The following is a 24,338-nucleotide window of genomic DNA, read 5'->3' on the forward strand; positions in this document are numbered from 1 at the left end:
ACCAGGGTTCGAATCCCCACACAGCCATGAAGCTCACTGGGTGACCTTGGGCCAGTCACTGCCTCTCAGCCTCAGAGGAAGGCAATGGTAAACCACCTCTGAATACTGCTTACCATGAAAACCCTATTCATACGGTCGCCATCAGTCGGAATCGACTTGAAGGCAGTACATTTACATTTATAGACTAACTAAATTACAGTAGGGCCCCACTGATGTGGGTTACGTTCCAGACCCCCGCCTAAAAGCAAAACCCGCCGAAAAGTGGAACTCGGTCAATAAAATGGCTCCCGACACCCGAAAAATGCCGTAAAAGTGGAACAAGCACCATATGAGTGAAGCCTTACTCTAACTGAAAACCGCTGTATTTGCGGGCCGCCGAAAAGCGGGGCCCTACTGTAATGTCATCCCAGTATGTTTACTCAGCTAAATCCTACTGAATTCAATGGGGTCTACTCCACTGTATCCTTAGTCTGGTCCCAGCCCTCTGGCTCCAAAATGTAAATGGACTGCCTTCAAGTCAATTCCGACTTATGTTGACCCTATGAATAGGGTTTTCATGGTAAGTGGTATTCAGAGGGGGTTTACCATTGCCTCCCTCTGAGGCTGAGAGGCAGTGACTGGCCCAAGGTCACCCAGTGAGCTTTATGGATGTGTGGGGATTTGAACCCTGGTTTCCCAGGTCGTAGTCCAACAGTCTAACCACTATGCCACACTGGCTCTCACCTCTGGCTCCAAGGCCACTCCAATAAACTAAGAACCTTGTCACTCAACCTTTTCCAAGAACCTAGGACTTCTAGGTCCCATTTCATTCATTCAGTTATTATCCCATCCTTCCTCCATAGGGCTCAGAGTTGAACATAGGGTTCTTCCCTCCCCCCCTCCCCGCATTTCATATTCACAATAAACCTGTGAGGAAGGTTAGGCTGAGAGATGATTACTGTCTCAAGTGTCACCCAGTGAGCCTCATGACTAAGTGAAGATTTGAACCCAAGTCCCACCAGCCTTAGCCCATGACTCTAACCACTACACACTAACATTTCCTCTCTCTGCGCCAATTAGTTCTCTATAGCGCCTAGAAAACCCTTCCGGCCTGCTACTCCAACGGAGCACTTTACTCCCACCACGTATCAAAGCATGCTCCAATTCTCCTCAGTCTACAAGACTCCTACTATTTAGAAGAACCTGGCTGCTGGATCAGGCCAAAGACCCATTTAGTCTGCCTTCCTGTTCTCACAGTGGCCAACCAGATGTTTACGGGAAGCCCGCAAGCAGACCCTGAGTACAACGGTGCTCTCCCCACTTGTGTTGAGCCCAGGCCCTCTCATGAGGAGCGGGGAGAGGGAAGTCATGAGTTTCAGGCTCCACAGCAGTTAGAAAGCATGGACGTTCCAGTTGTTGTTAAGGCTAGTCCTGACCTTGAGGAGGAGAGTGAGCTTGCTGCCCCGTCAGTTCCCACGGATAGCCCTGCCCTCCGAGAAGACAGCCCTCAGCCTCCAAGCACACCCCCCGGGACCGTTAAGGGATGCTCCTGAGAAAGCAGTAACTCCTCCTTCAACAAGCAGGGTCCTAGAGACGTCCGACGCTTTCCCGCCCACTGCTCCCCAGCCTGCTGATAAGGAACCTGTTCTGTCCGATGAGGCTTTGGATGTTCCCCCCCCTTCACCGCACACACGACATCTGGAGAAGCATTCGGGGCAGAGGGCGTGTGTGCGCAGGAGTGAGAGGTTATGCTCGAAGACCTATTTAAGTCTGCCATGTTCAGAATTGGGCACTGAATCAACTCCTTCCACACGTTGCAGAGCATGTCTAGAGTGTAGTTAGGAAATTGTAGTGAGTTAGCATAGGGTTTCCTATGAGGCGTGCTGCCTTTGATGTATCGATTACTTTAATAAAACAAGAATTGATTGCACCCTCGTCTCAGCCTCGTGAATCCCGCTCTGAACAGGACAACTTGCAACTCCCAGCAACCGGGATTCAGAGGCATACTGCTTCTGGCAGTAGAGGTATAACATAGTCTTATTCTCCATGAACTGATCTAATCTCTGATCAAAATCATTAATAACCCTCCCTTCCTTACTGTGTGACACGCTCCAGGCTTCTGCTTTCAACCCATCCCTCAAATATCCCCAAATTCTAGTTGTTTTCCTTTCATACGTACTGTTGACACCAGGCCAGATGCTTGGTTTGTCATGATTGAGTTTATTTTGTCTGGGCATCTGCCCCACATACTAGGCATATGGCAAACCCCTCTCCCTTTCCCACTGCAATACTTTCCTCTCCCTCGTGGGGCACATGTGGGTACTGTCAACCTATAATGCCACATGGTATTTTGTGTGTGTGTATGTGTGAGCGAGTGTGATGTTCATTTTTCATTACCAGGAGGAATAAGTCTTTGGGGAGAAGCTCCTTTGCACTTCCCCACCACCACACACACAAAAAGCACAATCGTGACTGACACCTCCCCAAAACCAGAACTGAGGGGAGGCAAGCATCGGAGGGAATACAAGTAGAAGGGGAATTGGGAGGAAAGTGCTTAGTAAACCCCCTTGATGAAGTTCCTCTGGTGGGATCATAGTCCATCAGTTACAAGTCTTAATGCTGAGGTTCAAAGACTCCTTAGAAGGATACCACGTCTCCCGGGGCTTAGAGAGAAAAGTGTGCGTGTGTGTGAGAGAGAGCAATAGAGAGGGAGGGAGGGAGGTCTGTATCCTCCCCCATCCACCCCCTCCTCAAAACGTCTACTCGTGTACATCCCATATCTCAGAGAGAAGTGGTGGAAGTTTCTTGTCTTGAAGCCGCAAAGCAAAGACCTGCTCAGAGTGCACGCTGCTCAAGGTCCGTAGGCTCACCAGCTTCATCAGCATGCGTGGGAACATCAGATGGTCCTGAGGAAATGAGGGGAGGAAAGTGTCAGGCACTCCCATCACGCACATTTGCCATCAGAGGGAACAATTTAAACTCAGGCACTGCTGCTGGCTGTCAGTCTGGAAGCAAAGCAGGGCTATGCCAAAAATAAGGCAGTGGTTCCTACAAGCTCAGGGGACCCCCAAGGTTCTCAGAAATATGTAAGTTAAAAAGATAAAAGAGATACTCTCCTCACCTCAACAACAACAACAACAACCAGCCTGACAAGGACCCGTGAGCTTCCTAGGTGATGGAATATTGAGATGACAGTTGATGGAGTGGTGGGGGGCAGCTGAAGGTAAAAGTGGGAATTGGCCTACACAGGTCCCTACCCAGTGGAGTGGGGGAAGGATGTGCGTTATGATGGTAAAACCCTCCTCTCACTGCACTATGCAGGGATGCTTCAAGAAGAAAGGGAAACTGACCGTTTTCCACATGCCCACTCTCCACTCCACCCCCTCACAAAAATGCTATAAAATGTTATTCAGGGGTGGCAGTCAGCCCCAAACCTCACCTGTCACCTAGTACAATAGGGTTAGGACTCAGGGAAGTGGGAACTTTTCCTTTCACCAAGTCGGAAAAGAACGACAAGGTTTCTGTCCTTAGGTGTCGTCAGCCAAAAACAGGGAGCTCTGGGATTATAGTTGCAGATCCATTTTGGAAAGTCGTTTGTTTGCTGTGCATTTTGACACCTCTTAAGGTATCAGAAACCAAATTTTACATGGTGTTTCTACGAGTGGGAGCATGTTTTCAGCTATGCTTGGATGCAGTTGGATGCCATTTTGAATCAAGATGGCGGACTGAACCATTCAAGACTGCACTGATTTTTTAACCAAATTTTGCATGATGGTTCCTGAGATCAAGGAGCTGGTTTTTGACTATGTTTGGATGCAGTTGGACACCCTATGCACCTGCTTAATACTGCCAACATAACCATTGCCTTTCAAATAATTTAAAAATAACTGGGTGCTAGAGAGTGCATTGAATCATAAGCTCACCAATTAAAATTTGGCTTCACCCATTATGGACTCCGGCCAGTCAAGTCCCTAAAACGTAATCTGTTTAACAAATAGGTGACTCAATGAACACACATCTTTACTCAGGCAGTCAATGCCATCAAATTCAATGGAGCCTACACCCAAGTAACACGACAATCCTAAATATACTTACTTGGGAGTAAACCCTAATGTGGAGCATAAGCTTGTACCCCAGTAAAAGTTTAATTTGATGCAGACCTCATCCCAGTTAAGCAGAACTGCTGTTACTATAGGTCTTTTGAAAGGGAAGGACCGCAGCTCAGTGGAAGAGCATCTGCTCTGCATGCAGAAGGTCCCAGGTTCAGTCCCTGGTGTCACCAGGTAGGGCTGGGAAAAGCCTCTGCTTGAAACCCTGGAGAGTTGCTACCAGTCAGAGGAGACACAACTAAGCTAGACTGGGAGGTTTTTCTTCTCTGCAGCTGAAGGGGAGGAAGCAGTTTGAGTTGAGTTAGGATTTTCTCCCAACCCTGCCTGATTTTCGAGTGGGAAGGATAAAAGGCTTCAGGCTCAGGATTCTCTCTTTAAATTGGCAGGGAATTCTTGTAGTAAGATTGGCTGAGGCCAAATGTAGTTTTGCACCCTAACGGCAAATTCTGTCAAAGATTTTTTCCCTTTGGGTCTCAAACCTCAGAGGAATGTTACTCTGCACCTGCCCCTCTCACACACACCTCATCCACCCACCGGCCCTGTGAAAATGATTTCCTAGATCGCCTGCCTGCCCGCACGCCCTCTAAATTCACTGCCCTACTTTTCTGCCCCACCCAGACACCTGTGGGCGGTGGAGGCGGATGTAAGAACTGAGAGCCTCGATGTAGGGCTGCTGCAGGGCCTCCACTAGGCCGTGGTCCTGCACGTTTGGCCGGTCCGCTGAGAAGATGTTGATAGCAATGAGGAGGGCGTACTCGGCATCATCCAGCTGGAGCTGTCGCATGGCCCGGGAGAACTCAAAGATGGGGTTGATGAACTCAACCTGCAGACCTGATTGTAGGGAGTGGGGCAGTGGGAACGGAAGCCAGAGTGTCAGGGAAAGAGAACAGATGCATCTCACTCGCCACACAGAGACATGCACATTTATCATTCTTTTTGTTTATTTATTTAAAATTGCAGTAAAGAACCTCTGACCTGTATTCTTAGGATACATAAGGGATTACATATTAGCAGAGGACAGAGAAATGGTAACCTACTTTTTGACCAGTGCTTCAGCTGACAATAAGCCAACACTGGAAAAAAGATAAATCTCCCTACACTGGATCACAAAATTACAGGAGAATGTTTTAATTGTGAAATGAACCAATATAGTCAGAGTGAGAGAGGGACAGCAAGAGATAATTATTTTATTGAGAGATGGTTCCCTTTTGTTGTATATTGATCTAACAAAATACAAGAGAATGTGCAACTGCATATATTGTTAGGAACGCTGTAATAATAATTTATATTATTTCTTCCTTTTCTCTCCTCCTCTGTTTTTTGGTATTTTCCTGTCTAATTTTTCCCCTTTAGTCCTTTATCTCCTGATTTGTCAATGCTTTATTTTTTAAAAATGAATATTTATTTTTTATTGGTTGTGCCTGTATTTGTGTAAATGAATTAAAATAAAATTGAAGAAAAGAAAAAAGAAACTCCAGCCTGTACAACCCATTTGGTCTGCGAGGCCATTTGGACCAAGATACGGCCACATGGCCTACTCTTGACACCATTGTCAGGTGTAGACAGGTAAAGACACACCTGGGCCAAAAAAAGGGGGGTGGCAGGCACCACTGATCAGCAGCACCTGAAAAGCTCTGTGCACAGCCCCATGCATGGCGCTTTGCAAGACCTGACAGTCAGCTAATCATCGTGGCTTGCAAAGCCTTGTGCATTGTGCTTTGCAAGCACCAGTGCAGGTGAAAATGGATCATCCAACGTCACTGTGATGTCAGGTGACTGTCAGGTGGGTGGCTCCACCCACAGGGGAAATGAGGCCAGCAGGGAATGGGGGTCAGAAGGATCTGGGAGATAAAGATATTAAACGGTTTATATCCTGCCCTTCCACTGTGTTGCTGCACTCAGGGCAGATGCAAATACAGAAAAACATCGCTATCCAACAGAAACTAACAAAATAATAAAGTAGTAACAAAAAAGAAAAGAGAGATTGGCACAGCAGATAAAACTAGTCTAAGAACACAGGAGTTATGGCAGCCTTGTTTGTAAGCATCCATCTGGTAGCTGCAGCCTGCAGGTGACCAGGAAATGCATAGAAAGGAATACATGCAATTGCATGTAAGTGAATCAGCGGGTTGGTGAAGGAGTGCTCTGACGTTTTTCTATGCCCGGCATAGAAATCAAGCAGACTGTGAGAGGAAGGCAGCCCCCCTCCTCTGCATAGAAACACATCAGACTGCTGCAGGAAAGACAGAGCACTCTGTCTGTGCTCTGCTAGCCCCCAGCAGGCTAGTAAAAAAATCTGGCAGTAACTCTTGTGGACTTATTTACAAGGCTGGGTTCAGCCACACACAAGAACCTGGCTGGTGCAATGCCTGCCGGCAGAAGGCAAAGAGAGAGGGGGACAAATAGACCTTCAGAAGTAGGGAATGCCACAACCTGAGCACAGCCATACAAAAGGCTCTCTCCCACACTGCAGCTACCCGTGCCTTGGTCATCACAAGGATGCAGAGAAGGGATTCCTTGACAAATCTACGGGAGCAGACAGACTGGTGTGCAAAGAGACTGTCCTATACAAATCCTGGGCCTGAGCATTAAAGCATTTATGGTGTCAAAGCAGTGGTGGCTGGTGGCTCCCTGTCAGTGGGGCAGAAAGGCAGCTATAAATGAATGCAAATTCTCATCAGATATGCCACGGCAAGCCAGGAGTCACTATGATGCCCTTTCACTTGACATGTATAAGAGATAATTGTTGATGCCTGAAGGGATAAATGGCGTGAATCACCTGCAAAGCAGACTAAGACCCAGTTTCTTCATCCCCCAAGGCAAACAAATGGGTCACCTTGGATCCATATTAAGAACATTAGAACATAAGAACATAAGAAGAGCCTGCTGGATCAGGCCAGTGGCCCATCTAGTCCAGCATCCTGTTCTCACAGTGGCCAACCAGGTGCCTGGGGGAAGCCCGCAAGCAGGACCCGAGTGCAAGAACACTCTCCCCTCCTGAGGCTTCCGGCAACTGGTTTTCAGAAGCATGCTGCCTCTGACTAGGGTGGCACAGCACAGCCATCATGGCTAGTAGCCATTGATAGCCCTGTCCTCCATGAATTGGTCTAATCTTCTTTTAAAGCCGTCCAAGATGGTGGCCATTACTGCATCTTGTGAGAGCAAATTCCATAGTTTAACTATGCGCTGAGTAAAGAAGTACTTCCTTTTGTCTGTCCTGAATCTTCCAACATTCAGCTTCTTTGAATGTCCACGAGTTCTAGTATTATGAGAGAGGGAGAAGAACTTTTCTCTATCCACTTTCTCAATGCCATGCATAATTTTATACACTTCTATCATGTCTCCTCTGACCCGCCTTTTCTCTAAACTAAAGAGCCCCAAATGCTGCAACCTTTCCTCGTAAGGGAGTCGCTCCATCCCCTTGATCATTCTGGTTGCCCTCTTCTGAGCCTTTTCCAACTCTATAATATCCTTTTTGAGATGAGGCGACCAGAACTGTACACAGTATTCCAAATGCGGCCGCACCATAGATTTATACAACAGCATTATGATATCGGCTGTTTTATTTTCAATACCTTTCCTAATGATCGCTAGCATGGAATTTGCCTTTTACACAGCTGCCGCACACTGGGTCGACATTTTCATCGTGCTGTCCACTACACCCCAAGGTCTCTCTCCTGGTCTGTCACCGCCAGTTCAGACCCTATGAGCGTATATGTGAAATTCAGATTTTTTGCTCCAATATGCATAATTTTACACTTGTTTATATTGAATTGCATTTGCCATTTTTCTGCCCATTCACTCAGTTTGGAGAGGTCTTTTTGGAGCTCTTCGCAATCCCTTTTTGTTTTAACAACCCTGAACAATTTAGTGTCGTCAGCAAACTTGGCCACTTCACTGCTCACTCCTAATTCTAGGTCGTTAATGAACAAGTTGAAAAGTACAGGTCCCAATACCAATCCTTGAGGGACTCCACTTTCTACAGCCCTCCATTGGGAGAACTGTCCGTTTATTCCTACTCTCTGCTTTCTGCTTCTTAACCAATTCCTTATCCACAAGAGGACCTCTCCTCTTATTCCATGACTGCTAAGCTTCCTCAGAAGTCTTTCATGAGGTACCTTGTCAAAAGCTTTTTGAAAGTCTAAGTACACTATGTCCACTGGATCACCTCTATCTATATGCTTGTTGACACTCTCAAAGAATTCTAGTAGGTTACTGAGACAGGACTTTCCCTTGCAGAAGCCATGCTGGCTCTGCTTCAGCAAGGCTTGTTCTTCTATGTGCTTAGTTAATCTAGTTTTAATAATACTTCTACCAGTTTTCCAGGGACAGAAGTTAAGCTAACTGGCCTGTAATTTCCGGGATCCCCTCTGGATCCCTTTTTGAAGATTGGCATCACATTTGCCACTTTCCAGTCCTCAGGCACGGAGGAGGAACCGAGGGACAAGTTACATATTTTAGTTAGCAGATCAGCAATTTCACATTTGAGTTCTTTGAGAACTCTCGGGTGGATGCCATCCGGGCCTGGTGATTTGTCAGTTTTTATATTGTCCATTAAGCCTAGAACTTCCTCTCTCGTTACCACTATTTGTCTCAGTTCCTCAGAATCCCTTCCTGCAAATGTTAGTTCACGTTCAGGGATCTGCCCTATATCTTCCACTGTGAAGACAGATGCAAAGAATTCATTTAGCTTCTCTGCAATCTCCTTATCGTTCTTTAGTACACCTTTGACTCCCTTATCATCCAAGGGTCCAATCGCCTCCCTACATGGTCTCCTGCTTTGAATGTATTTATAGAATTTTTTGTTGTTGGTTTTTATGTTCTTAGCAATGTGCTCCTCAAATTCTTTTTTAGCATCCCTTATTGTCTTCTTGCATTTCTTTTGCCAGAGTTTGTGTTCTTTTTTATTTTCTTCATTCGGACAAGACTTCCATTTTGTGAAGGAAGACTTTTTGCCTCTAAGAGCTTCCTTGACTTTGCTCGTTAACCATGCTGGCATCTTCTTGGCCCTGGCGGTACCTTTTCTGATCTGCGGTACGCACTCCAGTTGAGCTTCTAATATAGTGTTTCCAAACAACTTCCAAGCATTTTCGAGTGATGTGACCCTCTGGACTTTGTTTTTCAGCTTTCTTTTTACCAATCCCCTCATTTTTGTGAAGTTTCCTCTTTTGAAGTCAAATGTGACCGTGTTGGATTTTCTTGGCAATTGGCCATTTACATGTATGTTTAATTTAATAGCACTATGGTCACTGCTCCCAATCAGTTTAACAACACTTACATCTCGCACCAGGTCCCGGTCCCCACTGAGGATTAAGTCCAGGGTTGCCGTCCCTCTGGTCGGTTCCATGACCAACTGGTCTAGGGAATAGTCATTTAGAATATCTAGAAATTTTGCTTCTTTGTCATGACTGGAACACATATGCGGCCAGTTTATGTCTGGGTAGTTGAAGTCACCCATTACTACCACATTTCCTAGTTTGGATGCTTCCTCAATTTCATATTAGAATCCTCAAAATGGCATTTAAAGAAAATAGAAAAAGCCCTACTTCCCCATACCACAAAACCTTTAACTTTCAAATCTATGGAGAAAATTTGGAAGAAAAAGAACGCACCTGCTATTTCCATCCTAGATACCAATTCTGTCCTTGACAAGTCTGCCAAAGCTTTGCCAATCTCACTGCAAAACCAGTGCTGGCAAGAAGATTCTTTTGGGTGGGGAGTTGGAACTCTGTTCAAACACTTTGGATGCGATGCTGCCCTCTCATTTTCTCACTAGCTCTGTGCTTAGAAAGAGCCTGGAGCTTTGCTCATCTCACCCTGGAAGAGGAAACTGATGGGGCTTTCTCCCTCTGTGTGCTTATTTATAGCCTTTGCCAAAGTAAAAACAAGGGCAAACATTAAAAGTATATATTTATGTATTAAATTTGTTTTTATCATTCTATCAATCGATCAATCGATATATAGAGAGAGGGGAAAACCCAGTATATAAGGTGGTGGAGCAACCCTTCTTAGGAAGGCTACATGTTTTTCTTTAAGTACACTTTTTTTAAAAAAAGGCTCTCTTTTTTTTAGTAGCTGTTCTGAATTGGAGAGCTTAATGCACCATACGAGAACAGACCCTGGCCATATGAGCGTAATCAAATGTAAGACCTGGATATGTCCTTTATTTGTGAACTCAGAGAGAAATGCTTATACACCCTTAAAGATATTGGTCTTCCTTCCGGATTTTTAATCACCAGAATCCTCTGGCCTGCTGCACCAAGGGAGAGAATTTTCTGAAAAGAGCCCCTCCCACTCCACAATACCTTTTCTCCCTCTGCATTCCCATCTCACCTGCACGGTGAAAGTCGTCCTTGCTGTAGGTGAAATCTTTAAGAAACGTGATGCATTGGGTCTCGTGGTTATAGCGTCTTGCTGTCTCCAACAGCATGATCTGTGGAGGCAGGCTGAGTGTGAAGTTGTACCCCTCTCTTAACAAGCTGCCCAACATGTGTGGTGCACACATTTATAGATTGATTGACTATGCCACATACAGTCTGCACATCTTTTTTCCCCTGACCAAATTTAAACTCACTCTCTTTCTCATTTCATCTTTTACAAAATCTTTTACAAAATGGATATATCCCACTCCTTTTCCACATGTGGATGGCCAAGGTGCTAGCAGAAGCAATATACAATGTAATTAAAATAACACAATAATAAAGTGGTTTGGTCCGGTTGAACTCAGTTCACACTGAAATAAATGGGACTTAAAATTAAGGGTGCAAAATCCAAATGCTATTTATGCTGGCCTGATGGGAGTTGGATACTATATGATGGACCCCCGGCTGAGCCAGCAGGTTCCTGCAGAAGCTCCTCATCCTGGCTCAGCCAGGAGTCCACCAGGGAAGCCCAGCCAGCGTAAGGCCAGCCAGCATAAGGCCTCAAACAAGGGTGTTCCAGGGGCGTATCAGAGGGGGGCCAAGGGAGGAAACAGGCCATATCCAACTCATGTTCAGAGTGCTCTTGCAGGTCCTGAGTGCTTACTCTCCAGTAGGGGTATTTGTGACAGCCAGCTTTTACTTTGCAGTCTCCGAGTGCACCTCCTGGCTGAGCCAACGTTCAGCCAGCCCGCAAGTTCCCAAATGGCAATTGGATGCCACAGATCTTCTTGTCAGCTCCCCTTCCACCGTTTCCCCCTGACTTAGGTTGCTCAGTAAGCCATCATTAACAGAGTCCCTTGAATCTACCAACTCAGTCTGGAACCAACCCAATAAAAACAGTAAAAATAAATATCAAACACAAACAACTGTTCACATTGGCTATATTCCAACACTGTGCTAAACCACCGTTTAGCAAGACAAGAAGAAAACCTTGGGCTTGTGCACTCTTCCCTCCCCTCCGATGTGGCTGCACAGAGTTTGGAAGCTGTTGCTTCCCTTTTCCATATTCACAGTTTAGCGTGTCATCCTAACCTTCTTCAGCAGTTCATGTTAACTACGGTTTGTTTAAAAAGCCAGCTACATAACCCATGGTTTGAAGTTGGCTTCTTTTAAACAAACCAAAATTAACATTAACTACAGTGTGGCAGTTTCAACAACACAACAAGCTGCAGTTTAGCACAAAAAGGAAGCAAAAGCTTCCAAACTCCTTCTCATAGCTGCACCGGAGTAGGAGAGGCTCCAAGGCTCAGTGCAGCTCATACTTATCATGCTAAACTATGGTGTAGCACAACGCCAAAGGCAGCCATTCTGTTCCAATAACTTTAGAGTAAGTTCTTGCTCTCACTGAGGTGGCAACCATGTGCATGGGTTGTACCAGTTCAAATTCACCAGACTGAATTCTCCTCCACTAAAATAATAATAAAAAATCAATGCATTCAGAAAGCATTTCAGCGCTAAGCTAGAACACTTCTCCTTGAAATGTTAGTTTTCTATGTGTGTTTTTCCCCCTGGAACTCAATCATGTGAGCATGCCAACCTGCAACATGCTAAGCCCATCATCAGTGGTTTCTCACCTCAGTGAGAAATCAGACCTTTTGTTTCACCAACACTCTGCAATTACTCTCAGATTGCTTTCACACTAGAATTTTACCCCTTGGTTCCCTTTGGAAGCAGCATGCCTGCTGCTGTAAGGTTAGGAATGCAGGAACCTGCCTTATATTAGAGGAGAAGATTTGGCCCCGGTGTTGTCTGCTCTGGTTAGTAGCAGCCCTCCAAGGTGTCAGGCAGAAATTTCTTTCCTGTCACTCACTACCTGCTCCTTTTTAGTGGGAAATGCCAGGCATTGAACTTGGAGCCTTCTAAACGCAAAGCACGTGCTCACCTACAGAGATTTGGCTTCCATGTTTTTCACTGCTACAGGATCCAGCAGTTCTTGTGAGCATCCTGGACTACACAAAGAGCATTGACAGTTCTGGGACTGCAAGTAAAACTTCTAAGCTACTTTGGACTCAACGTTATTAAGTGATGCATTGGGAGAAACAAAGATACTCCTTCCCACACTTGCTCACCTCGATGGTGGAGGCCTTGAGTAGCGCAATCTGGTCCTCCCGAGAGAGCTGCAAGAAGCCCGGCACCTGCTTGGCAAAGTCCACAATCTCCTGCACCGAGATGATGGCCAGTTCCGTGAAATGGGCAAACCGCTGCTGGCGTGCCTCCCGGCTGTTGGGATCACTACCCATAGGCCAGGGCTGGTGAATGGCGGAAAATCCGAGAGACACATAAGGAGAATGGAAAGGAGAATGAGGTTGGCCTAGGGCAGAAGACACTTAGCACTGCACAGCCTTCACTGGCACAATCCCAAGGCCTCCTCTCACCTCCATACCTCACCATCTCTTACCCAAGCCCTGTAATCAACAAGGTGGAATCAAATCCAGTGACAAAAGCCTGGGATCCCTTCCAAACAAGATCCAGGAGACTTCCCGTGGTCTCCTAATCCCCTAGTCATTCTCAACCACCAGGATTACTGTGATCCCCACGTACCCAGCAGGGGAGCCCCTTCTGAGTACATTTTCCTCCTCATTCAAGACAATAACCCTTGTGCGGGGGGGGGGAGAGGAAGAAGGGAAGATGGGGGGTCATGGAATGAAATAGATTGCAAATGTAAACATCTGGGCTCCAAGAATCCCCCCTGATCCCTCTCCCCTTTGAAAGATCAAGGAGCCCCTCTCCCACAAGGTGCATCCTTTAATGTTCAAGGATGCAGTTCTGCTGAGAGATCAGCTTCTTGGCTTCTCATAAACTCCAACACCAGCAGACTGAACCTCATCCCCACACCTTCCAGAACACCTAGCTGTCCCCACGTCCTTGAAACTCATAGACCCGCTCCACTGTCAGAGCCTCAGCAGGACTTACTATCCCCCTGCCCCACACTGCTTCCTTTGCTAAAGTCCGGAGCGGCAAGAAGGGTTGGTGGGAAACAGAAAATCCCACCCCACGTCCCTTGTTTCCAAAAAGTGTTGTTTCTCTCTCACACATAACCTTGATTCAGTGCTAATCCATGATCCGTTTGAAAGCACCTGTCACCAGGTGTGGCCATGAGCAATGAGGGGAATGGGGGTCTGCACTGGAGCAGGGAACATGACTTGCAGGGAAGGATGCATTGGAGCTGGGAGAGGAAAAGAGCCCTTCTGGGTCAAGACTGGGGGAAAGTGGGAATTCCAGGGAGGGCAAGTATGTCTGGGAGACCTATGGAAGCCTGAAGGCCATACAAGTAACTAGCCAGCAATATTTTTAGTAGCCTGTGTTTCCACGCTGGCCGCGGATAGAGAAGAGGGAAAGTCGACCTCAGTGGCCAGCATGGAAATGCAGGTTGCTAGCTTCTTTGTAGGCTAGTAAAAATGGCCTTCTACCAAGCAGACTACAGTATTGGAGGAAGGATAGAGTGATCCAGCCTTCTGTTGGCCTGCAGCATTTTTATGCTGGCTGTGAAAGAACAGACTTGTCTTACATTGCAGCAATCCATAGAAACTATGAGCTAATGGGACCCCTCTCACTCACCTGCATAGGATTCCTGGTCACCTAAGGTGACCAGGCAAGTTGTTAAATACAAGGCTGGTCTTTGTGGAGGCACATGCAAATAGAGAGACAGAGAGATCCATATTGTGCCAGACAAGATAAGTCAGGGTGGATATATGTGCATGATAGTAACCATGAAAAAGCAGCTGTGTGTGCGCTGATCCTTCAAATTCGTTTATGAAGGGTTCCAAACTACTTCAATGGTTCCATCCCCTATGTAGTTATGTATAGGCCATGCTCCTGCCCTAGCTTGACACCGAGGCTGCATCTGCATGTTACAAATACAAGCCACAGTGAGCCTTGGGTTTGCATGCTCCCCCATTTCCTCCAGAGCGGTCATGAGGAGGCATTTGGAAGTTTTTGCTCCCATCTAGAGTAACCACAGCTTGTAGCAACATCCAAATGCAGACAAACTGTGGTTAAACAAACTATGGTCAGTGGAAACAAACCTCCTTCAAGCCATAGTTTATGAAACTGGCTTGTTCTCACAAACCATAATTAAGATTACCTGCAGTTTAGGGTTCAGACTTAACCCTAAATGGTGGTTAATCTCCTCCTCATGGCTGCACCAAAGGGCAAGGGAATGCACAAGTTCAAGGCTTGCTGCAGCTAGTCCTGAAACCCCAAAGTATGGTTTAGTGTTGCACGAGAACTGGGCTAAACACTCAGCTATTGGATGGAACCACTTTCTAGAAAAAATCCTCTAGAACAGCTTTCTCTACTTTTCCTGGACTCTAGGGCTCTCTGGAAGACGCAGTAGGTCCTGGCCGTGTACCACATGGCTTACATTAAGGAGGTGAGTGCAACATTCAGGGTTTCAGGAGTAAAACTGGGCTAGAAATATAAATAGTATTCTGAGCAGTGAAGAGATATAAACCAAGCCTGAACATCATATCTCTGGTATATTTTGCACAGACATCCTCTCATTTCTAACATTGCCTGTGATTACCGTGACTTTGGGCTGGTCGCTGAAGCTCCTCTTGTTGCATTGCTGTTGTGCTGCTACCAACTGCCGGATCATGCCCTCCTGCTGGGGCGTGAGGGGAGCCGGCTCAGGCTGGGGCAAAGCAGGATCACAGGGCAGAGGTGGTACTCGGAGGACCTCGCCTCCACCCCCCTCCCCTCCTGATGCCCCTTCTCCCTCCTGTTGTTTACGGATCTTCTTCTTATGGATCTGCTCTTCCGACAAAACACCTAGAGAGAAGAGGGAGGGAAGGGGTCAGCAAGATGGGATGGGATCACAGCACAGTGGCATTATCTCAAGAGTTCCTGCTACACCAGCACCACCCACCCAATCCTCTGCAGCATGATATTCCCTGGATGTGGAATTCCTCCCTGGAATTTGCCTCTTGTCATCATTGCTCTCTCTTAGACACTAAGACAAGTCTACCCCATTCGCCCAACTGTTTTTTGCTGTGTCTTGTTTTGGTTTCTCTAAATCTGGTTTCTCTAAATCCAGGATGGGGAACCTGCATCCCTCTAGATGCTGTTGGACTCCAAATCCCATGAGCTCCAACCAGCCTGGCCAATGGTCAGGGATGATGGGAGTTATAGTTCAGCAACATCTGGAGGGACACGGGTTCCCCATCCCTGCTCCATATTATTTTAATCTGCTTTTACCACTTGGTCTATCACCAGCATTTTTATTATTTACTGAGGCAATCAAGGATCTACAAATACCCTTACCAGTTCGTGAGTGGCAAGTACCTCTTTTGCTCTAGTGAGAGCACAGGCTTGAGGGCAGCCCTTAACTGTCTGCCAGGGCCGCAGGACTTTCTGGCAATACAGGATGATTTAGGAAGCCCAGGAGAATGGCAAGAACTTTCCTTGATGCTGCACTGAGCTTCAGAGAGCCACAAGACTTCTTCCAACTTCTTGAATGTCTGAGACTTAGCACAATGCAGACTAAGCCCCCATCCCTCTCCTCAGCTGTGGAGGAGGGCAAGGGTTCACTGATACACCCTCCAGCCCCAGTTATGTCAGAAGCTCAACATGATGTCAGAAGACTCTGTCCCCTTCCCTCTGGAGTGAAACTGAAGAGGGTAGTCAAATGAGAACAAATTTTGACTGGCTACCAAGATTTGTTGATCCACAATTGCAAACTTAATCTGGAATTTGTAAACCGCCCAGAAAGCTATTATAGTGGAAAGGTGGGATATAAATCTCTAGAACAAACAAAGCAAGCAAACAAATTCCTTTTGTTGGGCCCCAAGCAAACCCCGGACCCCAGCCCTGTCTCTTCTTACTGGTACTCACACTCCTCTCGCATGCCTGCCTGCCGGCACTTCTTCAAACGGCACTCTTGGCACTTTCGGCGCATGTACATGTCCATATGGCACTGCCCACTGCCCTTGCAGGTATACTGTGCCCCCTTGATGACACTGCGCCGGAAGAAGCCTTTGCAGCCCTCGCAGCTGAGAACGTTGTAGTGGAATCCTGAGGCCTTGTCCCCACACACACTGCACACTTCATCGCCCAACATCTTTGGGGCAGGGCCCTTCTTGCGCTTGCGGGCTGGCTCCTCAGCTGCAGGGGGAAGAAATGTGACTGAGAGAATTGTGGGGCCCTTCCCCTCAATTCTTGATTACAAAGGCTGCATTGAGGCATCATGCAACGCTATAATTTAGTGCAGGTGTGGGGAACCTGTGGCCCTCCAGATGTTGTTGGACTCCTAGGCCCCATCTGCAGGAGACATTTTAAAGCAATATCATGCCACCCCCCAAATAATCTTGGGAACTGTCATCTGCTAAGGGTACTGTGACCACTATTCCCCTCACAGAGCTATAATTTCCAGAGTTCCCTGGGAAGAAGGGTTGATTGTTAAACCACTCTGGGAATTGTAGCTCTCTGAGGGAAGTAGGGGATCTCCAAACAACTCTCAGCATTCTTTAAGCAAACTACATTTCCCAAGATTCTCTAGGGGAACCTAAAACTATTTAAAGTGGTATGACACTGCTTTAAATGTACAGTATAGTGCAAATGGGCCCACTTCCATCAGCCCAGTTAGCATGGCCAGTTGTCAGAGATGATGGGAGTTGTAGCCCACCAACATCCGGAGGGCCACAGGTTCCCCTTCCTTGATTTAGGGAGATGTGAGCCAGTCTCACCTCCTCCCAGGCTCACATATTCCCCTCCTCCCAGTTGGCTGAGGGGAGGAATTTGGGGTCTTTCACTTCTGCATTTGATTAACCACAAATTAGTTACATCAAGCATTGTGTCATCATTAACTTGGATTATTTTCAAACAAACCACCTTCAAAACTGTGGCTGAAAAGCTGCTGGAATTATTATTTGTTTACGCTGTGTTTTGTGAAAGCTTCTTAAAATCATGTCTGTAAAGGTCTTATCGAAAATCAGGAGGGGGAGGGACTCTTTCAAATGAAGAAACACAAAGACTGTAGTCTCAAATCCCAACTGCTGCAAATCTTTTAGCCTTCCTTACAACCATTCCCCTGCCAGGCCGACTCAAGACTGCTGGCGCCTGGGCCCAAAGCCCCCTTCTTTCTTCTCCCCCTCACCCGCACTGTGCGTAGAGCTCTCTCCATCGTCTGTGCAAACCACCTCAATTTTCACAGTGCTCTGAGACTCTGGCCTTGCCTCCGACCACTCGTCTTTGACCGGTGATGCGGGCTCTTCTGTGATGGAGGGGGAGGAAAGGAAGGAAATGATGAGAGAACAAAGAATTAAAACATTCTCTGAAAAACCAGCTTCCGTTGGTGGGCTGTTTGGGAGGCAGGGTGTGCGTGTAGGTGGCTTACCCAGTGGTAACTGAAGTTCATCTGTGCCCGTTTTTGCCATCTCAGGGCGTCAGCCACAGCAGCATTGCACAGCCAGGCCTGGAATCAGGCAGACGAAACAGAGGCAGCTCAGCTAACATAGGAAGCTGTCTTATACCAAGTCACAACATTGGTCCGTCTAGCTCAATAATGCCTACCCTGAGTGGCAGCAGCTCTCCAGGGTTTGAAGCAGCGGACATTCCCAGCCCTACCCAGAGATGCTGGGGACAGAATCTAGGACCTTCTGCATACACACACAGTTCCTCCTCCCCACAATTGGATTGCCTCCCCACTTCTCATCCAACCCTCTGAGAAAGAGAAAAAAGCACCACCATTTACTTCCTCCTGTTGCATCGGGGGTGGGGGGAGGCGCTTAACCTCGATGGTGGAAACTCTGAGTGCTGCAGTATGGTCCTCCTCCTCCTCCTCCCATTTATTTCTTTTTCACAGAATTTTATTAAATAATAATTTGTACAATGCAATAATACTTCAATTTCATAAATGTGGGATTACAATGAGCTGAGGGCGCCATAAGATTGTACATTATCTTGTTTTTTTATCATTCCAGAACATTAGGAATATTTACCCATGAATCTATTTGGCTGATTAGCTTAGCATTCTCTTAAAATATGTTATTTGATCATCATCCCAACAGACCACAATCCATTCGATGAAAGATGGCACATTACCCTTTTCCCAGTTTCGAGCTCTGAATATTTGTGCAGCTGTTAACAAATTAATTGCTACCTCAAAGTCACTTTCTGGTATTATGTTATTTAAATATCCAATAATAACTCTCTGGAGTATATAATAACCTAGCATTTCTGTCATAGCATTACAGACTGTATTCCAAAAAGTCTGAATAATAGGACAGCCCCAAAATATGTGCATAAAAATCCACTCTCCTTGTCTCACATGTCCAGCATTTATCCTGGCCTATTGTATGTAGAGAGTATGGAGAGAGTGTATATAGACAGCCAGTGTGGCATAGAGATTAGAGTGTTGGAGTACGACCTGGGAGACCAGGGTTCGAATCCCCACATAGCCATGAAGCTCACTGGGTGACCTTGGGCCAGTCACTGCCTCTCAGCATCAGAGGAAGGCAATGGTAAACCACCTCTGAAAACCGCTTACCTGAAAACCCTATTCATCGGAATCGACTTGAAGGCAGTCCCATTGTATATATCAAATTCAACATATGTGGTGAAAGATACCACTGATATAAGCTTTTTTCCAAAAGGGGCAGGGAAAGGCCAGTTCAACCTTTGCCTCTGCTTCCCATTATCTTCCTATGCCCAAGGAGGGGCTAAAGTGCCTCTTACTGCCTACCCCCGAGAAAGCCATCCCAAGACATTTTGCTGCCTGAGGCACCACAGCAGATGGGACCATCTCCCCTCTGCAATGCAAAGTCTGCAGTAGCCCAAGTCTGATCAAGTTATTTGGGTACCTGAGGCAGGAAAATCCCCTGAGGACCACTGCCTGGGAACAAGAAGTGTAATAATACATTATAAACAACAGTTTTGCTGCCTTTGCATGACATCCCAAACCAGCCATCTGAGGCCATCTTTCTCTGCCTAATGGTAGGGCTGACCCTACCTCCTGCCGTGCTATGACTGATTATTTATTTATTACATATATATCCCACCTTTCCTCCAAGGAGCTCTAGGTGGCATACATAGCTCTCCCCCTCTCCATTTTGTCCTTACAACAACCCTATGAGTTGAGTTATGTTGAGAGACAGTGACTGGCCCAAGATTACCCAGTGAGCTTCATGGCTGAGCGGGGATTTGAACCCTGGTCTCCCAGGTCCTGGTCTGACACTCTAATCACACTGGCTCTCATTGCCCATAAAACTAGAACTCTGGGGCACGGTATATCTCTTGATATACAGGGGAGCAACCGCTGGAGATAGCCGTTGCCTTTAATGCTTCACTTGTGGGCTTCTCAGAGTCACGGCTCTTCTTATGCTCTTACCTTCTACCCCAACAGATTTTTCAGGGCGCTCCTCATACATTTACCTTCTGGAGCTTTCATCACACCCCAAAAATGGTCAGCAAAACTTCAAAAGATATCTTATTTATAAGAGTTCTCAAAATGGGAAGAAGGGAGAGTACATTGTGGCCTCTCTTTCTAACAGTTATGCTATCTGCCCATCCTTTAATTGCATTTCTGTTTTCTCCACTAATGCTAGCTGTCTTTTGGTTCCACTTCTTCCTGCTCAGCATGCTTCTTCTTTTCTACTGCCTTACTCATCTTTTCCAGCTTTTCACTGACACACACACATATATACATGCATATTATTATTATTATTATTATTATTATTATTATTATTATTATTATTATTATTATACAACTTTTTAAAGGTCATCACAAAAAAATAGGGTGGCTTCTAAAACGATACATTTCAGATGTCAAAGGCCAAGGTAAAGAAGTGCATCTTCACCATTCATCAAAAACTGTATAGTGAAGTTGCCAGATGAACCTCTGTGGGGAGGAAGTTCCACAACTTAGGGGCTACAACAGAAAATGCCCTCTCCCAGCTCCCCCCCCCTCAAATTTCTGAGGGTGGAGGAACTACCAAGAGGGCCCCCTCTGCTGATCATAACACATAAGACGGTCTGTAGGGAAGGAGGCATTCTTTCAGATATTTGAGACCTAAGTTGTTTGGAGCTTTAAACGCTAATATGAGCACCTTGAATTGCGCCCAGAAACGAACTGGCAACCAATACAGCTATTTTAAAACAGGAGTTATATGAGATCTAAATGGAACCCCAGCCGGTAATTTAGCTGCTGCATATTGGACCAGCTGAAGTTTTCGAGTCACCTTCAAGGGCAGACCCATGTAGAGCACTTTCCCATAATTCATTCTGGAAGTTACCAGAGCATGTAGTACATTGGCCAAGTCATTCCCATCCACAGAGGGCCATAGCTTGCAAATCAGTCATAGCTGGAAAAAGACACTCCTAGCCACTAAGGCCAACTGAGCCTCCATTGACAATGTTGGATCCAGGAGTATCCCAAGCTATGGACCTGCTCCTTCCAGGGAAATGCAACCCTGTCCAGAACAGGCTGTCCCCCCACCTCCTGGACATGAGAACTTGGGACACGTAACACCTCTGTTTTTTCAGGATTCAGTCTCAGTTTATTGGCCCACATTTGGCCCATCTCCTCTTCCAAGCACCGGTCTAACACTTCAGTTGTCTCTCCTGATTCAGAGCTGGCTGTCATCTGCATATTGATGACACCTTACTCCAAATCTCCTGATGGCAGCTCTCAGCAGCTTCATACAGATGTTAAATAGCATGGGGGACAAGATGGAACCCTGCAGAACACCACAAGACGGCTCCCATGATGCCGAACAGCAGCTTCCCATAACCACTTTTTGAAAGCAGCTCTGGAGATAGCAGCAGAACCACTGAAGCACAGTGCCCCCAACCCTCACCTCCCTGAGATGCTCCAGGAGGACACCATGGTCAACCTGATGACAAAAGAATGAGAAGAGTCACACTCCACCTGTATCTCTCCCAACAAATGCTATCAGCTGGGGCGACTAAGGCGGTTTCGGTGCCATGGCCAGGCCTGAAGCCAGACTGGAATGGATCCAAGCAATCAGTTTCCTCCAAGGATGTCTGAAACTGGACTGCTGCCACCTTCTCGAGCACCATGGCCCAAAAGGGGATACTTGCCATTGGGCAACAGTTGTTTAACACTTCTGGGTCCAGGGAGGTCCTCTTAAGAAGGGGATGCACCACTGCTTCCTTCAAGGCAAATGGTACCTCCCACTCCTCCAATGAAGCATTAATCAACCCCCTCCAGCTAGCAATAAGAAGTCAAGATGAGCAAAGATCAAGGGGGCAGGTAATTAGCCGCACTTCTTCAAGCAGCTTATCCACATCCTCAGGCTGCAAAAATCGAAACTGATCCAGTACAGATGGAACAGACAGTGCTCTGGATGCCTCCACTAGACCTGCTCTAACTGTGGTATCCAGCTCTATCCAAATCTGAGTGATGTTCTCCCTAAAGTGCCTTGCAGATTTGTTATTGCAGGCCTTTGAATGGCCGAAGGATAGCAAGATATCTCTCACCCACTTTTCCCCGCATGTACAATGAGAAAATACAGATATGGGGCAGTTGCCGTCAAACTCCATCTCACCTTTCTTCCCCTGTGGGGAAGAGACTCAGCTACTTGACAGCCACATACTAGAGCTTCTTATGGGGCTGCAGCACAGCAGTGGAGAGGAAGGGCAGGTGGCCAAACTACTGACCTGGGGACAGGATGCAACCTGAAAGGGAAAGGAAACAGGCATCAACAAATCCTCCCCATTCTCCCTTGCTTTCTACATGGGAAGGATGGGTGGGTGGGTGGTAATCCCAGAAAGAGTGACACTCACGTCTCCAACATACACTACTTCAGTGGTCTTCCAACTTTGGGTCCCCAGATGTTATTGGGCTACAACTCCCATCGTCCCCAGCCAGTATAGCCAACAGTCGGGATGATGGAAGTTGTAGTCCAACATCATCTGGGGAGCCAAAGTTGAAGACCACTACATTATTTGACATGCTAGCTGCTTACATTTTCAGTGGCACATTTTAGGGACTTTTCATGGTGTCAGAAGATGTATCAGATGAAACACTCAAAGTTCTGGGCTAGCTATAGGGGCCCTGAGAATCTCAGGGAACACATAAGATCACATATTTTACTTCCAAACAATCCGTCTGTACTATCATCCTTGATCCTATGTTCATAATCAATACGCAAAGAGAAGCCATCATTCCAGTCATTAACATGCACCGATGTAAAGGTGAAAAAATGTTGCTACTCTCCAAATGCATGCACAAAAAGTTAAACTCATTCATGGTATGTGACTCTGCGTATACATCTTTAGGGGCTCTTACTCTGGATCAAAGTGCAGATTCTTTCCTTTTAAAATACATTTTAAACATCTCATTCTGTTAATCAGGTTAAAAGGTACATATATTGCTATATTGCACAGAATTACTATTCCAATATGTGACAGTGTCTGATTGGAAGCTGAAGTGGAGGGTAAAAGTGTATGAATCTTTAATATGTGCTCCTCGTGCACTCTCTGTCACTGCTGCGGGCAAGGGAGTAGCCTTTAGGCTTCCTAACTACATAATGACCAAGCAGCCTGCATGCTGTATAGCACTTTCAAGCATTCAAAGCTCTTCATACGACTTATCTAGTTTCAATCCTTACAACAACCCTGCAAAGAAAGCCAGCATTACTAATATCCCCACTATTTCCAAATTTCAGAAGCGAGTCAAAATGGCATCATCCAGGAGCCAAAGAAAGAGTTGAGCAAGTTTAAGGAACCTCAAGGTTTGCAGAAATGCAAATAAAATAAAATAAAAATAAAAATTGTTAGGGGAAAAAACCACCCTAAAACAGCCCAATGAAGATCGAGCATGCTCAGTGGCTGACTGATTGTTGGGGGGGGAGCCAAAAAACAGCTCTCTGTGTGTGTGTTCCTTGGAGGAAGGCATGGCTGGCATCGGAAGCAGAAGACTTTACACTGCAACATTTTGCTACAGGTCTCACTTATTCCTCCCCCCACCCCATTACAGATGTGCATTGCTTGCCTAAAGCTGCTTAGTGAGTTTGTGGTGAAATCTGAGCTGGGGATTTCTTGATCCACAGCTCTGTCTCTCAACCCCTGTGCTACTACTTAAAAAGGCATTTAGTTCCAAGGGGTGCCACACACTGGGTCAGCTTCTAGTTGCCTCTGGCCCTCCTCTGCATAGAGTCTGAAAGACTCTGCCGTTCCCCAGCACAACGATTTGCCTTTTCCCAGGGCCTCTGAGGAGTTCGTTGGGGACTTCGGTACCTCTTCCACTTTCCGAGTGGTGCATCAGGTAAGAGCTGGAATCGGGGCAGATGGTATAAATCCTCCCCGCTAACCCCTTCCAGAGAGCAAATCTAAAAGGCGAAGTCTGCCCTTCCCCCGTCATCATCTGCTTGGGAGACTTTACCCTTCAGGCATCCCCACCGAGTTTTACTACCTATGGCAGTGTTATCATTAGGGACCCTCGGTGGACTCCGACCTTCTCAGCAAGGCTGCCAGCCTAAGTAGAAAGCACCACCGGACACAAGTGGGAGTTACCTCCGGGTAAACATGGAAAGGATTGCGCAGTAGACGGGGCACGAAAGACTGAGACCTACACCTCCACTTGGTGTAGGAGAGCGGGGAAAGGGAGTTTTATTTCCCAGATGTTGGCTCCTTTTTGCGGGGGAGGGGGAGCCACGCACCTGCGGGACTGTCCAGAGACCCTGATCCCAGCCCCCTCCCAGCGGAGCCATCCCAAAACCTCGCCGCCGCATCCCCACGTTCTAACCCCTTCTTTACCTCTCTCCTGCTGCAACCCCTCCACTTGCTTATATAAAAAAGTGAAAACACTCTCTCGCACACAGGATCAAGGCGCTTCCGGGAACCCTTTGCTAGGCGTCACTTCCCTTTC

General features: G+C 46.6%; 1 protein-coding gene across 2 annotated transcripts; it reads right to left on the bottom strand.

Annotated features, from left to right (window-relative positions):
* Nucleotides 1-2,179: 2,179 nt before the first annotated feature.
* NR1H2 (nuclear receptor subfamily 1 group H member 2) lies at nucleotides 2,180-24,338 on the bottom strand. Of its 2 annotated transcripts, XM_061589974.1 has the most exons (10): nucleotides 24,227-24,338; nucleotides 22,015-22,144; nucleotides 17,844-17,921; nucleotides 17,604-17,720; nucleotides 16,343-16,612; nucleotides 15,036-15,280; nucleotides 12,580-12,759; nucleotides 10,422-10,521; nucleotides 4,711-4,919; nucleotides 2,180-2,885 (listed from the first exon to the last, which is right to left on the bottom strand). In XM_061589974.1, exons 3-10 carry the CDS (start codon nucleotides 17,881-17,883, stop codon nucleotides 2,739-2,741), a joined length of 1,308 nt encoding a protein of 435 aa, XP_061445958.1. In that variant the 5' UTR covers nucleotides 17,884-17,921; nucleotides 22,015-22,144; nucleotides 24,227-24,338; the 3' UTR covers nucleotides 2,180-2,738. The 2 variants fall into 2 exon arrangements, with proteins under 2 accessions (XP_061445958.1, XP_061445960.1); XM_061589976.1 differs by lacking the exon at nucleotides 17,844-17,921.

Source organism: Rhineura floridana, chromosome 11 (genome assembly GCF_030035675.1).
Source record: "Rhineura floridana isolate rRhiFlo1 chromosome 11, rRhiFlo1.hap2, whole genome shotgun sequence".
In the NCBI taxonomy this organism is placed as follows: domain Eukaryota; kingdom Metazoa; phylum Chordata; class Lepidosauria; order Squamata; family Rhineuridae; genus Rhineura; species Rhineura floridana.

Coding starts and splice junctions, on each gene's coding strand:
- NR1H2 (XM_061589974.1), bottom strand. CDS start 17,883: ATGGCAAAAACGGGCACAGATGAACTTCAGTTACCACTGG. Junction 16,613..17,603: donor GAGCTCTACGCACAGTGCGG/GTGAGGGGGAGA, acceptor TTCCCCCTGCAG/CTGAGGAGCCAGCCCGCAAG. Junction 12,760..15,035: donor GCGACCAGCCCAAAGTCACG/GTAATCACAGGC, acceptor GCCATTCACCAG/CCCTGGCCTATGGGTAGTGA.